This window comes from Haliotis asinina, chromosome 7 (genome assembly GCF_037392515.1).
Source record: "Haliotis asinina isolate JCU_RB_2024 chromosome 7, JCU_Hal_asi_v2, whole genome shotgun sequence".
NCBI lineage: Eukaryota > Metazoa > Mollusca > Gastropoda > Lepetellida > Haliotidae > Haliotis > Haliotis asinina.
In genome coordinates, this window is record NC_090286.1 from 2988737 (window position 1) to 3006618 (window position 17882).

At 37.5% G+C, this 17882-nt stretch overlaps 1 protein-coding gene across 1 annotated transcript; it reads left to right on the forward strand.

Moving 5' to 3' along the window:
• The first annotated feature begins 950 nt into the window (after window positions 1–950).
• On the forward strand, window positions 951–14849 carry LOC137290367 (oncostatin-M-specific receptor subunit beta-like). The gene is made up of 15 exons (XM_067821254.1): window positions 951–1327; window positions 1624–1711; window positions 2024–2147; window positions 2300–2481; window positions 4159–4298; window positions 4584–4728; window positions 5687–5778; window positions 6256–6481; window positions 9237–9385; window positions 9581–9791; window positions 10935–11093; window positions 11342–11494; window positions 11772–11859; window positions 12169–12241; window positions 12734–14849. The coding sequence occupies exons 1-15, from the start codon at window positions 1172–1174 to the stop codon at window positions 13109–13111; spliced, it is 2364 nt and encodes a 787-aa protein (XP_067677355.1). The 5' UTR covers window positions 951–1171; the 3' UTR covers window positions 13112–14849.
• The last annotated feature ends 3033 nt before the right edge of the window (window positions 14850–17882 follow it).

Consider the following 17882-nt stretch of genomic DNA (forward strand, 5'->3'; position numbering starts at 1 on the left):
AGAGACTTATATATAACATATATAAATATTACTTACACATGTGCATTTTATCTATTTTAGCAAATGTTGTTAATAAAATGTTCAAAATATATATAGTTTCATAGAAATCTTCCTATGATGTATCTTGACTGTTATGTATGTAACAGTGTCTCACAAACCTGTAGAGGCTGAATGTATGTTAAAATTTGTGTTTATTGTATATGTACTTTATATGTTGTTTACACACATGTGACACTCAAACAAACTGTCTGTCTGATTTATTAGTTCAGTTTATCTCAGTGTCACTCACATACTTAGAGAGATCAGGATTAATGTTACTCCTGCTAATGAGTGAGTTCATCCAGCAGCTGTATCAGTGATGCAGGAGAGGTGTGAGGTTGTGGAGTCAATCACTATCACATTCACTGTTACACACACACAGACACACACAATTAGTTTAGAATGTCATTCATTTATATCTTTAGAGCCAGTGAAGCAGACCTCAGCTGATTAGAACTTCATTATCTTTTCGTATACAGATTGGCAGCACACCATTTTCATTCAAACATCCCCATGTAAAACAAGTCAAGAAGCCGTTTACAACCATCCACACAATCAAGTGTCTGATGAACACACTAACCTCTCTTCATGTTTCATGTGCCTTTTCTACAGCACAATTTCCAACAAAATATGAAATTCAAAGCATAAATCATGAAAAAGGGTTCAGATATCTTGAACAAAAGCCATTTCAACAAGTTGAGTAAGCAAAAAGCAGGTTGCCATATAAAAAAATTATATATACATGTGCAATGTAACCAGTTCATAAGGTACATCCAAACCTTTGTTCATAAACATTAAAAACAGTAGATTGATTTCATGAAAAACATCAGCAACACTAAGATGAGTCATAAATTAAGTTACCAGCTATGACTGTAGATAAGCCAGATATTGAGGACATGGGTAAGAAGTCCATAGAAGGCAGTGGTTTATCTATGGGTTACAGTTTCATCAAAGTCTTTTCTAACTACATAGTTCACAAGTTCATGTTTTTTGCTGAAATTTTCATAACATAGAAACATCATAATTCTGCTTTCTTTTTATAGCTCTTGCACCAGAAGAGGTGCACCTCCTCATTGGTGATGTGGTGACCTTGACCTGCAGTGTGATCTCTGTCACATCCAATGTATCTAACATGTATTTCACAAAGAGGCATCTATGTGATAACACAACACTACAAAACTCAAACATATGTCGGAAGCATACCAGTAAATACATTCATAAACCAATCAGCAGTGAGAATGTACAAGTAATCAACTCTTCAGCTATTCAACTTCAGTACAAGACCAAGGTATGATTTCTTCTTTAAGGCCCATATATAACAACCATAAATAATCGATGAAAATGCACCTGAAGAAAGCTTAAAGAACTGAAGTAAAAACTGAAAACTAAACTATATACATAAGTTTTGTATGTAGTTTACTTGCTTGGAAATAATTTACAGTTTAATGTTATTGTCAACAGCATAACTGTTACAAATTTTCTGGTTTGTCACAGTGTTTCTAATTTATATTTCGTTGTTTGCTGATATATTAGCAATGTCATTTTTCTGTTTTCTCACAATGAATCATAATGAGATCTTTGCAGGAAGCCAAAGTTGATGAAGGTAACTATCGTTGCTACCTAAGTGAAAATAACCAATCACATGAAGCCATGTCCTACATCAAACTATACAGTATGTGAACATTTTCCTACTTTCTCTGTAAAAACTTTCGCTATTACTTTCACTATTTGTTATTTAAGGGTCAGTAAAAGGGCACAAAACATGTTTGCTCATATGCTAGTATGGGTACAATGACACTGCACAGCTCTATTTTGCTAAAAGTGAATAAAAGCATAATCACTCCATCACTCAGTAAAACTAAGTAAAATTTGTACAAGGAGTTGGGTGATAGTTTATTCATTTGGTTTCCAGCTTAATTAATTAACCTAAAGTGGTTTTCACAGATACAATGTCAGTACAACTCACAATATTTTCTGTTCCCAGGGAGAATGAAGACAGTTACAAATGTGTCGTGTGTGGTGGACAACTGGTCTACCATGACGTGCACCTGGCAATGGGAAGTTTCTTCATCACCAAACTCTGATGCTACACTTAGTTGGGGCACTAAGTGAGTGAAGGATTCTTGCATGTTGCACATAAACTCATTGGTCCAGATTTATTTATATGCCACAGTCACATAGCTGCAATATATCTGAGTTTGGCAGTAAACAACAAACATTTATTGTCTTTTGCTGATGCCTGACATTGTTAACATTCCAGTGGTGTTGCCAGCCAGATTTGTGTTGATGACACTGTTCCTGGATCTTGTCACTGGCCAGCAGAAATCTTCAACATGGGAAGTCTCTACACGATAGTTGTCAACAGTACTACAGCATCTGACCTTGGCAACATCCTGGAAGTGAAAGTGTCAGATCAGTTTGTGTTTAACACAAGTGAAATTGGTAACCATAATCTCAACATAACTTCCAAATATCCTTAGTTGTTTTTATTAGAATCTTAACTATTTTCTCAAAATCCATCATTGCGATTCTGGGATAGACTACACCCAAGGCAATGTATGATGGCTGTAAGCTGTGACTGAATCCTTTGATTGACTGGTCAAGCTTGGCCACTCATTACATATTATCACCTGATTGCTCATAATGACTTTTCCGGCCCTGAGTCATACATTTATAGGCTGTTGTCATATGGTTGGAATATTGCTGAGTGCAACAAACAAACAAATCACCCTGTATGTCTATCAGTTCAGGGATACAATATGAACTCAACCAAGTTGTTTCAAAGGCATTTAGAAGTTGGAGGAATCAAACTAAAAGTGCTTTATGGTTCAACTTCTTTATTATACAAGGTCACAACGTTTCGAGACAGATTCTAGTCTCTTCTTCAGGTGAAGTGAGGGTAAAACTAAAGGGTTGCAGTTTATATACACATAACAGTACACTGATAACAATGGGTAACAAGATATACAGGTTTCTATTAATTGATGTACAGGCTTCAATTGATAGATGTACAGGCTTCAAATTATGTACAGGCTTCAACTGATTGGTGTGCAGGCTTGTGTTGATTAGGTTAACGAGTTACAGGTAAAGATGTTTGGATAAAGATTAGTCACTGAGGATAAGGTGGTTCCATGCATTGGGTAAGTAAACACCTCCGTCTCTGTTGATTGAGGGATTGTTCCGCTTGATTGCAATGGCTTCTAGGAGCTTCCGTTTTTTTAAGTCATTGGCGTTCCTAACTAATGTCCTGGTGTTGTCCCAAACAATCTTGTGCATCCTGCTGGGTTGTTGCATTTAGGTGTTGTTGGCCCACGTCCATTAGCTGATTGTAGCTGATCTACCAGATCCAATGCAGTTGTAAAGAGATATATATTGATGAAACTGGTCGACCACTGGCTATCAGGTTAAAAGAACACAAAACATCAGTTCAAAATTTGGATCAGAAGTCTGCTGTATGTGAACACATCATGCACAACCCCAATCACAAGATTGTTTGGGACAACACCAGGACATTAGTTAGGAACGCCAATGACTTAAAAAAACGGAAGCTCCTAGAAGCCATTGCAATCAAGCGGAACAATCCCTCAATCAACAGAGACGGAGGTGTTTACTTACCCAATGCATGGAACCACCTTATCCTCAGTGACTAATCTTTATCCAAACATCTTTACCTGTAACTCGTTAACCTAATCAACACAAGCCTGCACACCAATCAGTTGAAGCCTGTACATAATTTGAAGCCTGTACATCTATCAATCGAAGCCTGTACATCTATCAATTGAAGCCTGTACATCAATTAATAGAAACCTGGTATATCTTGTTACCCTTTGTTATCAGTCTACTGTTATGTGTATATATACTACAACCCTTTAGTTTTACCCTCACTTCACCTGAAGAAGAGACTAGAATCTGTCTCAAAACGTTGTGACCTTGTATAATAAAGAAGTTCAACCATAAAGCACTTTTAGTTTAAACTCAACCAAGCCATTTTCAGTCAAGTAATGGTATCACAAGGTCTGGAAGAATAGCAAATATTTGGGGTCATTACTATATATTCTTTCTGTTTGGGCTAGTAGACTATGTTACATTCTATCCCCTCATTTTCCATTCTTTCAACAGTGAAACCAGCTACTTTGACTGACATCAGTGCCACTAATTTCAACAGTACCTGTGTACTGCTGTCATGGCAACATGCAGAAACTCACAGACTAGCATGTCAAATACTGTACAATTGCTCTTCCTGGCAAGAATCCTGTCAGGTTGGTTGCATCATTTTCTTATCTGATGATAATAAGTGAACCCGATATACACCTCAAAACCACGATGACATTTAATCATGACACTATCTGCACGTGCTACACAAATACATGCATATCTGAGAAAGGCAAAGTGCTCATTCTGAGGCACCTGAGTAAGAAATGACCTTTGTAGTGACGCTAATTGTGACATGTCAGTGACCTGAATTGTTAGTTGAACAAGTTACATCAATGGTGCAAATGAACGTTCCATATTCAGTCTCTGCCTTGTATTCTGTGCACTTCCAGCCAGTGGACAATGTGTCTGATGGATCTGCCTGTGTGTGTGGCCTCCTGTCTGGGACAATGTATCAGTGGAATGTGTCCTGTCTCCCTGAAGAAGGGGGATTCTGGAGTCGAGTCAGCTCATTCATCCACACCACACAGACTGATGGTAAGTGGCAACTGTGTTACTGATGGTAGATGGGAATGGTGTTACTGATGGTAAGTGGGGGACTGTGTTACACTAAACATTCGCATCAAAGAACACAAGACATCAACAAACAAAGCAGACAAAAAATCAGCCATTTCGTAACACATTACCAAATTTCCTGACCACAAAATCAATTGGGACACTATCAAAACACTCTCCAGCAACAAACATGAGTACAAGCAGAGAAAATTGGCAGAAGCTATTCACATCCGCAGACACAACCCTTCTATAAACCGGGATCAGGGTATATTTCTACCTAACCAATTCAACATATCAAGAAATATTAATATCTGGCTTCCGTCACTAATCCTCTATTAATTGCTCTCCTCAACGCTGTAATCCCCCCCACCCCCGGCTTCACACTAATTACTGGTTATGTCAACAACTCAAGTTATATCCTTTGATGTTTTTGTTATCTCATCTCCTCAATTATGTTGTTGTTATTGTTAATCTCCTCAGCAATATCTCATGTACCTGTATAAAAAATGTTACACCTTGTCCCCCCATATGCTTGAAAACGGTATAAGAATCCATACCGAAACATCTCTAAGAAGTTGATCATCCATAAAACTTGTTACGTCACCTTGTGTTACTGGAGGTAAGTGGCAACTGTTTTACTGAAGGTAACTGTGTTACTGATAGCAAGCAGCACCTGTGTTGCTGTTGGTAGGTGGCAGCTGTGTTTCTGATGGTAGGTTGTGTTGTTATTACTAATAATATGTCTTTTATGTTTATACTGTCCTTGGTTTAAGTGAGTCATTGAATACAGAGATCATAACTCATAATTCATCCGCAAAAATAATTTCTTACTATATGAGCTCCCATGCTCCCATGTACAGAAACATATAACTTGACTCAAATACAATGAATAGGCAAAGTCTATTAATGAGGTATAATTGCATATTGGACTAATTTGTAGTTCCAGCATCTCAGCCAGAAGTGCATCCTGGGAGTTTTCTACAAGTTGACTGTGAAGAAGACAACTGCAGGGGCATCTTGCTGTTCTGGAAGGTATGATGACAAATGAGCATTACAACAATTAAGACAAGACATTCAGTTCGTTTGTCCCATCATGCCTAAATCTTGTCTCAAAACTTTCTGTCAGTAAAACTGAAAAGACAAATCTAGTTAATCATAATTTGCAGACTGATGTGCTAGAACTACTAACATATGTTCAGCCATATCACCATCACATCTTGGAGAAGAGCTTTTAATACTAGTTGTCACATATGCAAACAGCACAAACTTTTTCCTTTTACTCAAATGCAACAAATATTGAATCAGTTCTATCACTGCATGTTCTAACATGTCATTCAAAGTGCCCAGTATACACAAACACACGCATTTACCTAAAAGTATAAATGACCTCATCATGTTTCAGTATAAATGAGGCAATCAAATTTTAGGGTGTTCCCATACTTTTTGTTTGTAGTATATATATTTCTGAACTCATTACTAAGGTCCACTTGATCATTCATCATCTTTTAGGCTGTTCCTGCCCATCTGCGTAATGGTCCCATCACAGAATATCACATCTTTGTGGAAGACACCAATGTTGGAAATGAGACTGACATCACTGTGACAAACATGATACAGACGTCACTAGAACTCCGCCTGGAGCCAAACAACACCTACCAGGTCCAGACCTCGGCCTGCACAGAGATGGGATGCTCCACCAAGTCCAAACACATCACCATCTTACCAGAGGGAAAAGGTACATTTGTTGGTTGTTTCTTCTTCTGTAATTTACCTAGCCACTCTCACCATCCTCTCCATCCAACTCACCCAATACATCCAACAGTCCATCTTACCAAGAAATCAATCCTACCTCATCCATTACCACCATTCAAAAGTGAGTGAGTGAGTTTATTCTTATTTCTCACTCAGTGTAATGGCAGCAGTCTGCAAATAATCAAGTCTGTATCAGACAATCGAATGATCAACAGTATGAGCATGGGAACCACTGACATAATTATGTCAACCAAGTCATCAAGTCTGACAATCTGATCTCGTTAGTCACCTATCATGAAATAATAATTCATACCAAAATTCATTATTAATTGTAACCAGTACAAGCAATACATTAGCATTCAGATATTACGAAAATATAAATACAGAATATTAGTTTCATTGTGTACCAGTAAGAGCTTAGAGAAAGACACCTGTCAAAAGTAGTAAAACTCATCTCACAGACATACAATTAGAAAAGGCATAAGTTATGACCACACAATTTCACAAATGTTCCAGTTAAAATCCTAGCCTGAGGTAATCAGAACTCTACTGTAAGACAAACCATTCCCTAAGACAAGATTTATGTCTAGACAGTTTAATAAACTGCTTTGATGAGGTAAACATGCCATCACCTACATCAAAAATAACATTATGCAAACACCAATTATTGTTGTTTCAAAGGCATTTAGAAGTTGGTGGAATCAAACTAAAATGCTTTATGGTCCAACTTCTTTATTATACAAGGTCACAAAGCATTTTCAGTTTTCACCAGTTACGGGTCATTAAGGCCCAGCCCAAAGTAAGCAATCAAGAATCCAGTAAATGTACCAACAGGATTAATGTCACCTACTATGACCTTTCTGGTCATTGAAGTTGTTCTGATAGGACACACCCCCTTTTGTATTCTGTATTTCACTGGCTGTTGTAGGTTATGCACATTTTGTATCAGTCATCGAAACATATTCTTCATATTGTTTAAATTTTAGCTAAAATTTAAATATTCTCCAACTCCATTTGTCCATGAGTAGGGTTTAGACTCCCAACACAGGTCAGGTTGTACTGACCCTCTGCAGCCACCCAAGTTATTCTATTCTTGTAAATAAAGTTGTGATTAGCTTCTTGTGACTTCAGACTCTTTTCTGAGTTCACCAGAATGCCAGTTAGATAAGGGATTTTACTGGAACCCTCACTTGGACCCAAGACCCTTATCATAATACACCAATAACAAGCATAGTCACATTTTGTGGCAAACATGGGTTGCTGAAGACCTATAAACCCCCCAGATCTTCATGGTTTCCACCATTCAAGATCTCAGTGAGATTCCTAAACTCCAGCATAAAAAGAAATAAGTCAGAATGCCATAAAAATGCACTTGAATTATTCTGTACAAGCAAATGAGCATTTTTCCTTTTTCTAATCAAAGAATTGAAGTTTTTCTTTGTTTGGTGTTTTGTGGACTTTGACTGCACCCTGTTTATATAACCTTTTGGATTACCAAAAATATATAACTGACATTAAGAGAGAAAAATCCCGTTAATATTTGATTAGTGATAACACTAATGATATAATTTGCCAATAGCCTTGTATGCTACCTTGAAATCTCTATTTGAACAAGACAGAAAATGTAACCTTATATACAGGCCCATTAGGTTTATTTTAGTTTCACAACCAATTACAGATGATAGAATCAATGTCATATACTACTGTACGCGATTCATGAATCATTTTTGCATTAAATTGGAAATCACCTGAGACTTGGAGGCACTGCTCTACACTTTAATTAATTACAGTGATGTGATAGGAAGAATACTGCCACAGACTGTAGTAAATTATAACAGACATGACAACATGGTACTTAGATCTTCCCTGGGGCTGCAACATACTTCCTGGTCAATATCAATTATTGTAATGCTCTCTCCAGCCACTCATTTGTATAACCGCTGTGCTTGCGTTTTCTAGGAATACATTCAGTGATCATAATCTACTTAATACAACACATCAAGCATATATATCTTTCAACACTTGGTTGAAGTCAGTTAGGTGTAATGTCAAGGAGTAAGAATCTACCTTGAAACTTAGCTATATCCAATATACAAGTTCTTTATAATGCACACTGTAGTACATCCTGCTTATTTTTTCACCAACTCCTATCATTCTCCTCAGACATTCAGTGGTTCAGGAAACATGGCATTATTTTCCTCCACCAAAATCATTGGTCCCAAATCATTACGGTACAGTTAAAAAAAAAATTGTGTAGTTGTTTTTATACTTTATGTGAGATGAGTTTACGTCAAGCTAAGTCTCATCTTAAAAGAAAGATGCACGTGATGATCAGGAAGATGCAGTTACTGATCAGGAAGATGCAATTTATGAATATGAAGATGCAAGGAATGAAGACAGATGAAGCTGACAAATAGGAAGATGCAGGTGATTAATAGGAAGATGTAAGTGATGAGAAGGTAGATGTAGGTGATGACTTGGGAAATGTAGGTGAATAATATGATGATGTTGGTGATCAATAGGAAGATGCAGGTGATTAATATGAAGATGTATGTGATGCAAAGGGAACTGTAGGTGATGAAGAGGGAGATGTAAGTGATGACTAGGAAGATGCAGGTGATGGAAAGGGAGATAAAGGTGGTGAAAAGGGAGATGAAGGTCAGGTAAAAAGGAAGATGTAGGAGATGACAAGAGAGATGTAAGTATAAATTTCTTGATCACTGATTGGTTCACTACAGGTGTGTCACCACCCCAGGACTTCACAGTGGAGTTTATGACTGAAGAGAAGCCTAGCCACTTCAACATCAACTGGCAGCCACTCCACACCCGAGTCGTGTCCTACACCATATACTGGTGCATGAGGGAAGACAACACAACTGCCTGCACAGTAAGCCTCTTATTGTAAAGCTAGTTGCAGTATACAGCAAAAGAACATTTTTAACATAAAACTTTGCCAGCTCTTATTTCTTAAAAATGCATATTCTTATTCTGTCCCTAGAATCTCCAGTCACACACAGGATAAAAAAAACATGGACATCATAAATGTACACATTGAAACTTGTCCATTAATTCTGACTCACAGACACCTTTGGACTGGGTGACTGTGGCCCCCAACACCACAGAGTACAATCTGACGCTCCCAGGCCTCATTGAGAACGCTACACAAGACTACATGGTGGGGATCTCTGCTGAGGCCATCATGACCTTATCAAGAACACGAAGGGCAAGTGATACAGGCCAGGTGACCAGCAGTGGCATCACATGGAGTCAGTGTCTCCACATCAGTGGGAATAGTGAGCAATATTTTAAATACTGTGTCCTTATCTGTGCCTAAGATATGTGTATAGCTTCTGGTGGTATATCTGCAAAGTGGACTTCTACAAAGTGGTATATGATGCAACTGTCATCTTTCAAAGACACCACTAGTATACCTCGATCTATAATGCTGCACTCCTCTCACCCTATCATTTGTCATATCTTCATCAGAATGAGCCTGTTTGAATTAATATTATTAAAAGACTGCAATTAGTTTGCACTATGGCAAGAAAGTAAAAACTTCATTAGTTCACATATTTTTGCCTGCACTGGACTTCCCAAACACACATATGATCCTTTGGTCAATTCAGTAAAATATATCAAATGCGATTTTTTACAGATAATGACTGCTTTGTTTCTGAATTATACCTGTCTAGGAAGCTAACAAAACAGGTCTTGCAAGTAGGCCATTGTATGATATTTCCAGGTCCCTAAGACCTCTCTACATTCCCTAGTTTCATCTCATATTGACAAAGAGATACCCATTCCTTCAAGACATCACCAAGTAATCAAATATACCAGTTAAAAAACTAGTCTTTTTCCACATAAAAAGTGTCTCTCCTGATGAAGGAGTAAGCATTAACTCCGAAACGTTGTGTTCTCTCATAAAGAAGTTGATATCCATAAAATCTTCATTCTTAAGTGTCTCTCCCCTCCATAATGTTTACACATTAGTCAAAGTTGTTAATACTAAGGTGTTTACAAATTAAAAAAATTGTAGCAAATAAGTACGAGTACAGATTCTCATGATAGCATTAATTAAGCACTTTTACATTCAAAGTATGACCTTTTTTTACAGGTAAGACTCTTGAACTTTGTAACAGCAGTTGGGATTACAAATTCCCACTTCATAAATTGCCTAAAGTAAAATACTTTGAGTATTTCGAAGGAATACTACTTGGTTGGTGATTTTGTTTTTACTTTTCCCCCTCCCCCCTCCTGCCTTTAGGTTTTCTGAGTACAAAAAGCTTTAAAAGAAGAAATAAAATTGGTCAGTCCTTATGACTCAGTACAACCTACATCACCAACACAACTGAAAACCTAATCCAAAAGAATGCCTTCCTTCCTTTTGGTGGTCAGACAGCTAAATGATTCCTGTTTTAAATTTCTTCTTTCTTCAGTTCCAACAGCAGCACCTGAGGTTCTGCACATGACCAGTGACCCATCAACTGCCAGTATAGACCTGGAATGGCAAAAGCTGACCTGCTTGGAGACACCTAGTGTACTGACAGGTGTACTTGTGATGTACTGTGTTGTTGATGGAGGCAATTCATGTTTAGGTAATTATTTATATCAATTCAAAATAACTCAATATGACCACATTCTGCAGAAAACGTCAATCATGTGTGAAAATGTCTTGCTCCTGAAATTGACCATTCATATTAATATCCACATGTTCTTAGATGGGAGGCATCTTTCAAGTTTGTGAGGGAGGCTTAGTGTTTCCTCATTACAAAGAAGATGCAGTGTTTAATTTCTTGAAAACAGAATTCTTAATTGTTGACAAGAAACCAACATTTGTTTCCAGGACCTGAACATAGTCAGATGGCTGTAGGTCGTGGGAGCAGCTACACCTTGAAGGATCTGGACACTGGACACACATATCTCATCAAAGTGTGTGGTGTGTCAGCTGCCGGCAATGGACCTTTCAGTACACCTGTCAAAGTAGACCTAAAAGCATGTGAGTTATGCATACATTGCATGTTAAATTTGGTGCTTGACTCCTGTAGGTTAGATTTGTTTCCTATTTCACTGTCCAAAATTGCAGACATAAAAATGTCTCAGTCAGTCAAATCTGTGACTGATATAGGAGTTAAAATACAGCAAAAATACTGTACACTGGCATACAATCAACAAAATAACAGTCTGACAACTCATCCTCTGAACTGCCTCTCATGACAAACATGGAGGACACAAATGACAAGAGTCAATTCTCTGTGAGATGTGGTATGATTCAGATCTTGCACTGATGTACACCGTGCTGATAGTGGCAAGTGTGCTGCTCCTCCTATTGCTCATCTTCTTCTGCATCATATGGGGATACAGGTAAGAATCTGGGATCAATGGCCTGACTACCACAGCTTTCAATGCTCAAACTCATAGATTCTAATTACAAATGACTACTGACCTTGTACATTAATGACCAGCTGATTTTCAACCTCTGTATGGATATTTAGTGTGTGGTCATCACTCACACTCAGAGTTTCATACTTTAGTAACATCTTTAGTGTTATGTCAATTTGTATTATGTAGAACGACTGTGGAGGCTGCAGGGTAAATGTTGAAACATTTATATAACACGTTAACACATGTTTCTTCAAGTGTGTTTATCCTATGAATTTGGTATGGTTTCAGCAAAATACAAGAAAATGCCAAGCTGGAAATATCTTACCCCACAAACAAGCAGAAGCTGCTACAACACTGTGACGTAAGCACATAAAATGAATGAATCGACCCCCTACTATTTGAGTTTCTCATATTTGTAGCTTATTCCTGCTTTGCCAACTTCACTAAGTTCTAAAATATCAACACCTTATGCTGACCCACTGACTCCCTATCACTCACTTTTTAACAGCTGGACAACTACTTTCGTTCATACCAGTTAAACATATTCCTATCACATTCCTCAGTAAATGTTTTTTAAGGTACTAAAAATCAAACTAACCTCTGTCTCTAATGCTTGCAGTGGCCACTGAGCTCACTATCTGAAGATCATGGGCAATGAGCTTTACATAATTTACATAAGCACTGATAGGTTCCATTTTCAGATTCCCACAAGTCTTACATTTACCCAAACAATTCCAAAGAATTATTTACTCAGTTATCAGCAAATATTTTCCTCTTAGAAGAAATCAAACTTATTGTTATTCATGACAGTTTTCAAAAGGGTATTGTTCACTTTATCTAATATATATTTCAGTATGTTGATATGCCCACTACACACCCTGAAAACAGTACATCAGGTAAAAATGGAACCTACAAGAAAGGTGGAACAGACAAAGAGCGAGAAGTCAACAAGGAGCTGGAAGACACCAAACTTTTACCTTCAGAATCCTACTGGGACAATGCCAGCATAAGAATGAGAGAATCATCAGGTCCCCAAAGAACTGACTCTTGTTATATGGCCTCATCAGCTAAAAAAAAATCCCTGGAAGTTAAGCCTATAAACAGAGAAATGATTGGTTTCACGCCAACACCCCATACAGGGCACCCTGCTTATATGATGGTTTCTTTTCATGGTGAAGACATTCCTGTCGAACAACTTTCATCATTTAGAAGTCATCATCCTCAACCATGAATGGAGATATTGAGAACTATGTGAATGCTGAATCAGGGCAGGAATATTCATCTTACCCTTTCATATAAAAAGTAAAAGAGAGCCACAGAATTGCAAAAATCTTAATCTACCAGGGTATTTTTCTCCATGTTCAAATAGTTTCACTGTTTTGCTGAAGGACAAAATAACCAGGTGAGCCAGCTAATCAGCTTGATCAACCTCAACATTTCTCCAGATGAATCCTACCTCACACGTTTTGTCACACCTGAAAACTCTATGCAGGATGACTTCACCTCAGGTTTCCTGCTGCTGGAAAAACTTCATCGTATAAGAGTCTGCTCATGATCCACCTTTTCAGATTTTACAATATTTTGGGCCTGCTTCAACCTCAGCTTCTGCACATATGCAAACAAATGAATTAACACTTGTTCACCACTCTCCTGCTCCTTTTTTTTTCACAAGTACACACCCAACATGATTTGCTTGTGATCATAACTCAGGAACATTCTGTCATGAATAAAGCCATACATTCATTGAAGAAGAAAATCATCCTCCACCTTGAAGAATTGGAAGTCAGTCTATTCCCAGCAACCAACAAGGCATGCATGCACCAAAAGTTCCTTGATATCAACAAAATGAATACCCTTCCTAAACATAGTATGTAAGCAAAGTAACAATGGTCCTACAGAAGAGTAATATGTATTAACAAAATACTACAACTGTCCAAATCACAAACCCTTGCAAAGGGTTTGCAAAGTTAACTTTTCTAAGGAATCTGTGACTAGGAATACTGGTAGAAGCAAGAAAGAATCTGCAGAGAAAACAGCTCTGAAGCAAAGAAAAGTTTGTTTGTTACACAAGAATGTAACGAACTTGATAAGGAGCCAATACCTGACTAAATGCTCCCACAACTTTGAAGTGAAACATGGAATCTGAACACATGAGAACTTTCCTATACTGAGGAGTCTAACATCCAAGACAAAGGATGACAATAATGTCCCTGATATTTCTGTTCTTGTGGGAGAACTACTGCATAATGGTTGGATGAAATAAAAGAGCTCAAGATTTTCCTGAAGCTACCATGTGGCCATATATATATGAAGAAGGTCAGTATTTCAAATTGCAGTCTGATCCACCTGAGGTTCCTTGTCTCTTGAGGTAAATCTCAGATATCCCCGTTTACATGACAGAAATATTCATGGCTGTGGTCAAGACGGTTATTCAGCTCTGACTTTGACTGTCAGGAATGTATCTTAACAGCAATGGACTATTTTTCTGAAATTCAGATAAGATCCTGCAGACTGAAACTGACCAAGATGTATATTTGGAACTGTTTGTGAGAATTAAGAATGCTCATCTTCCTTGATATTGAAGTTCATGTTTGCTGGTTAATGTAAAACTGAAGGATGTTTGGAGCATCAGTTGAGTACTGCATTTAAAGTTTGGTATATTGGAAGGAATAGGTAAGAAAAATATTAATGACCTTCATCATAATGTTTCATGCAAAGCCAACATTTACTTATCAGGAAACTACTGATGAATAGTTCATACAATGTATTTCCCAGCTGATCAATTTGGGTAATTATATGTATGTATAAGCATGTCCTTAAAACCTGTACCTAATGTTGAGAACCCTATGTCTGATGGGTATTGTTGAGACTATGGCCGCCTGTCACTAAAGCAGAGTAAACTTGAACCACCATCACAGTTTCTTGCCAATATCATCTTTCTGAAGAAACATAATCTCATTTTCCTGATCTTCATGTCGTTGCTTCTTTCTTTGTTACTTAGTGCCGTACTCAAACTATGATGGAGGTCGGCAAACAATGAAGTCAATCCAGTGATTGACGTTATCAGCATCAACCTACACAACTCAGATACAATGACTTGCATCAACAAAATCAGTGAGACTGACCACCCAATCCCGTTAGTTGTGTCTTATGACAAAACAAGCATGCAGTGCTACAATCAATTCTGACCTTGATCGTCACAGGTCTTATGTGGTCATAATTTGAGTTGTATCAAAATATATCAACGAGGAACCAAATGCTGAACCAAATACAAGGCATTCCACATTATACATCCATATTTGAATCATGAATAACTATGTCTCTAGGTACAAGTGACAGTGATGTGACATAAACTCCTTTGCGTGGCTTTGGTAAGCCCACTACCCCCCACTTTATTGTTATGACATCTGTAGGATTATAGTAGCCGTATACCCCTAACCATGGCTTCATTGATGAGGCATCATATGTAGTATTATCACAGCAATATTGTCAATACAAGCAGGGCAATACTTGGTTTCTTGGTTGTTTAACTACATACACACACAACAATATGCCAAAGATAGACAAAAGATGGTAAACAATAAAGTATTAACCAGCAAATCCAACTAGCATCATGTACATTGATCTGTGCATTAAGCTTTATGGATATTATAGAGAGTGCCAACCAAGTCAGCACTCCTGACAGCCTTTTCATTTAGTCACCTCTTACAACGCGTATGGGTTGCTGAAGATCAATTATAATATAGTCCAGCCCAATTCTTCATGGTTCTCTGCTTTTCAGTTTAACTTCAATAGTGTGGTTTTAACTTAAAACACATTAGCATATAATTATCAATATATGTAATCATCTTTTGTGATAAACGTAAACCACACTGATATGCAGATCATATTTAATCCCACAACTAGAACTTCTTTGGAGCGACATCATATCCCAAACCCTTAAAATAAGCTCATTTGTGTGAATCAATCCCAAGACATAGATGCCCCTAATCAAAGCACACTGATATGTCACCAGATGCACCATGGCCATGACACTACCAACCCTAGTACTCACACTAAACAAATTAGCACTCACAAAAAGACCAACCCCAACTTGGGCTTAACCATTAAACTACATGCCTTATTTTTACAATCACTGATGATGCTATACTAGCCATGAGTTTACAGATTTATCTTCAAATCATTATGAATTTACACTGATATCTTAAGCCTCATGGGTAACATAATACCACTGTCATGGTTTTACAGATGTATCGTTAAACCTCACACAATAATGGACAACAATGAATAGTCACAGAAAGATACTGTGACACAGAACTAGACATGTGAGCTATGGACATGATTGTCCCAGGAATAACCAACTAAGACTATAAATGTCATGATATAAATAACATCAATTGATGTGAAGTCACCTGGCGTTGACAGTGACTAGTCAATGGTAATGTCAGGATTAGCAAACGGAATTAGCGTTATATTAATAAGGTCAAATAAGAGATGTAGACATACGTCATGGATACAGTAATAAGACCTTGGAATGTTCATTTGGACAGTAGTTGTCCTGAATCTGTCACTATTAGTAAACACTCAGAGCGATCCTTGCACTATCACACAAACAAAAAGGCATTGTGGAACCACCCCATGTCTTCAGTGATATCACCTATAGTTTAGCATTAGTAAACCACTTGACAATGAAGAAATTGATATGTTTATTTTTTTCATTAGTAATCTCAGCCACATTTAACATGATCATGAGGTGAAGTGATGTCAAATGGGATTAACACTGAGTTCAAGATTACTTGATTTACTGGTATTCTGTGTAGGATTTCATGTTATAGACCAGACTTATAGGCCTTGCAAAATGGATAACAATGCTGAAGTTTAACAAGGACACCCTGCTCAGACACATTGAACTGAATGGCCAGTCCTTGTTTCATCCTTTGTCCCGTGTTACTTTAATGTATGGCATTAATACTTTTTTAATGTCTTCTCTTGACTCGCACAGAAGATGAACCACCTGTTCAGTGTTCACGAATGGTGTTTCAAAGTAACAGGACAGTGGGTCCTGTAAGTTTCAGATGTCTGTCTGACCCACTGAAAATTCACTGGAGCCACAGAGTAAAATTAAACACACATTTCAGATTTAACATTTCTCATAATTGGCATTGAAATTATTAACATTATATAATGACAAACGTTATAAACATATATTTCTAAACAGTGAACAAGTGTCACATGCCACAAATAACAACTTCAGACAAGGTTATTGTGACATATTCAGTCAGACCAGCAGGTTTGAGACTTCTGTCTGACCATTGGCAATTGCAAATCTGTCAGACCATTGGCAAATCGGATTTGTCAGAGGGTCAGACACTATTCGTAAACACTGCCTACTTTCCACTTTGTGGCAGACCTGTTTTTCACTTCATAAACATATACTGCACAATACAACAGCTTATCACATGATGTACCATACACTTTGCAGTTTTAAGAAAGAACTAAATTTCAATCAAATCCACATCACAAATCTGAATGATTAATTTTGAGAATAACCTGGCATTGAAAAATAGAAACTTAAGATTCAACCATGGTTTTATTGCACATTGTTTTTGGAAAGATTTAATGACAGTTGTCTATAGCATAGGGGTAGTGGGGTAGCATAGAGGTTAAAGCATTCACTCGTATTACTGAAAACCCACGTTCAATTCTCCAAATGAGTAAAATGTGTGTTTCTGATGTCTGGCAAAGTGGCATTAAACCAAACTAACTCATTGCTTCTCTGTAGCACAGATATCAGACATCTGGATGCTGCTCACCAGTGACATTATTAAGAAACCAGTCTTTGTTTCTTATGTGTTGGTGCCTCATATTGATAATTATTTGCATATTTCTACCTGCAAGGAATCTGGGTGAGTGAAGGCAGGGAAGATAATACTCAGGGAAGATAATCTTTATACACAAACCTGTAATGTATATACAGTTTACAGCTCTATATACACATACAT

Excerpts from the sequence above, each read along its gene's own strand:
- LOC137290367 (XM_067821254.1), top strand. The coding sequence starts at position 1,172 with ATGTATTTCACAAAGAGGCATCTATGTGATAACACAACACTACAAAAC. Across the intron at positions 1,328-1,623 it reads AACTTCAGTACAAGACCAAG|GAAGCCAAAGTTGATGAAGG; the intron begins GTATGATTTCTT and ends AGATCTTTGCAG. Across the intron at positions 2,482-4,158 it reads GTTTAACACAAGTGAAATTG|TGAAACCAGCTACTTTGACT; the intron begins GTAACCATAATC and ends TTCTTTCAACAG.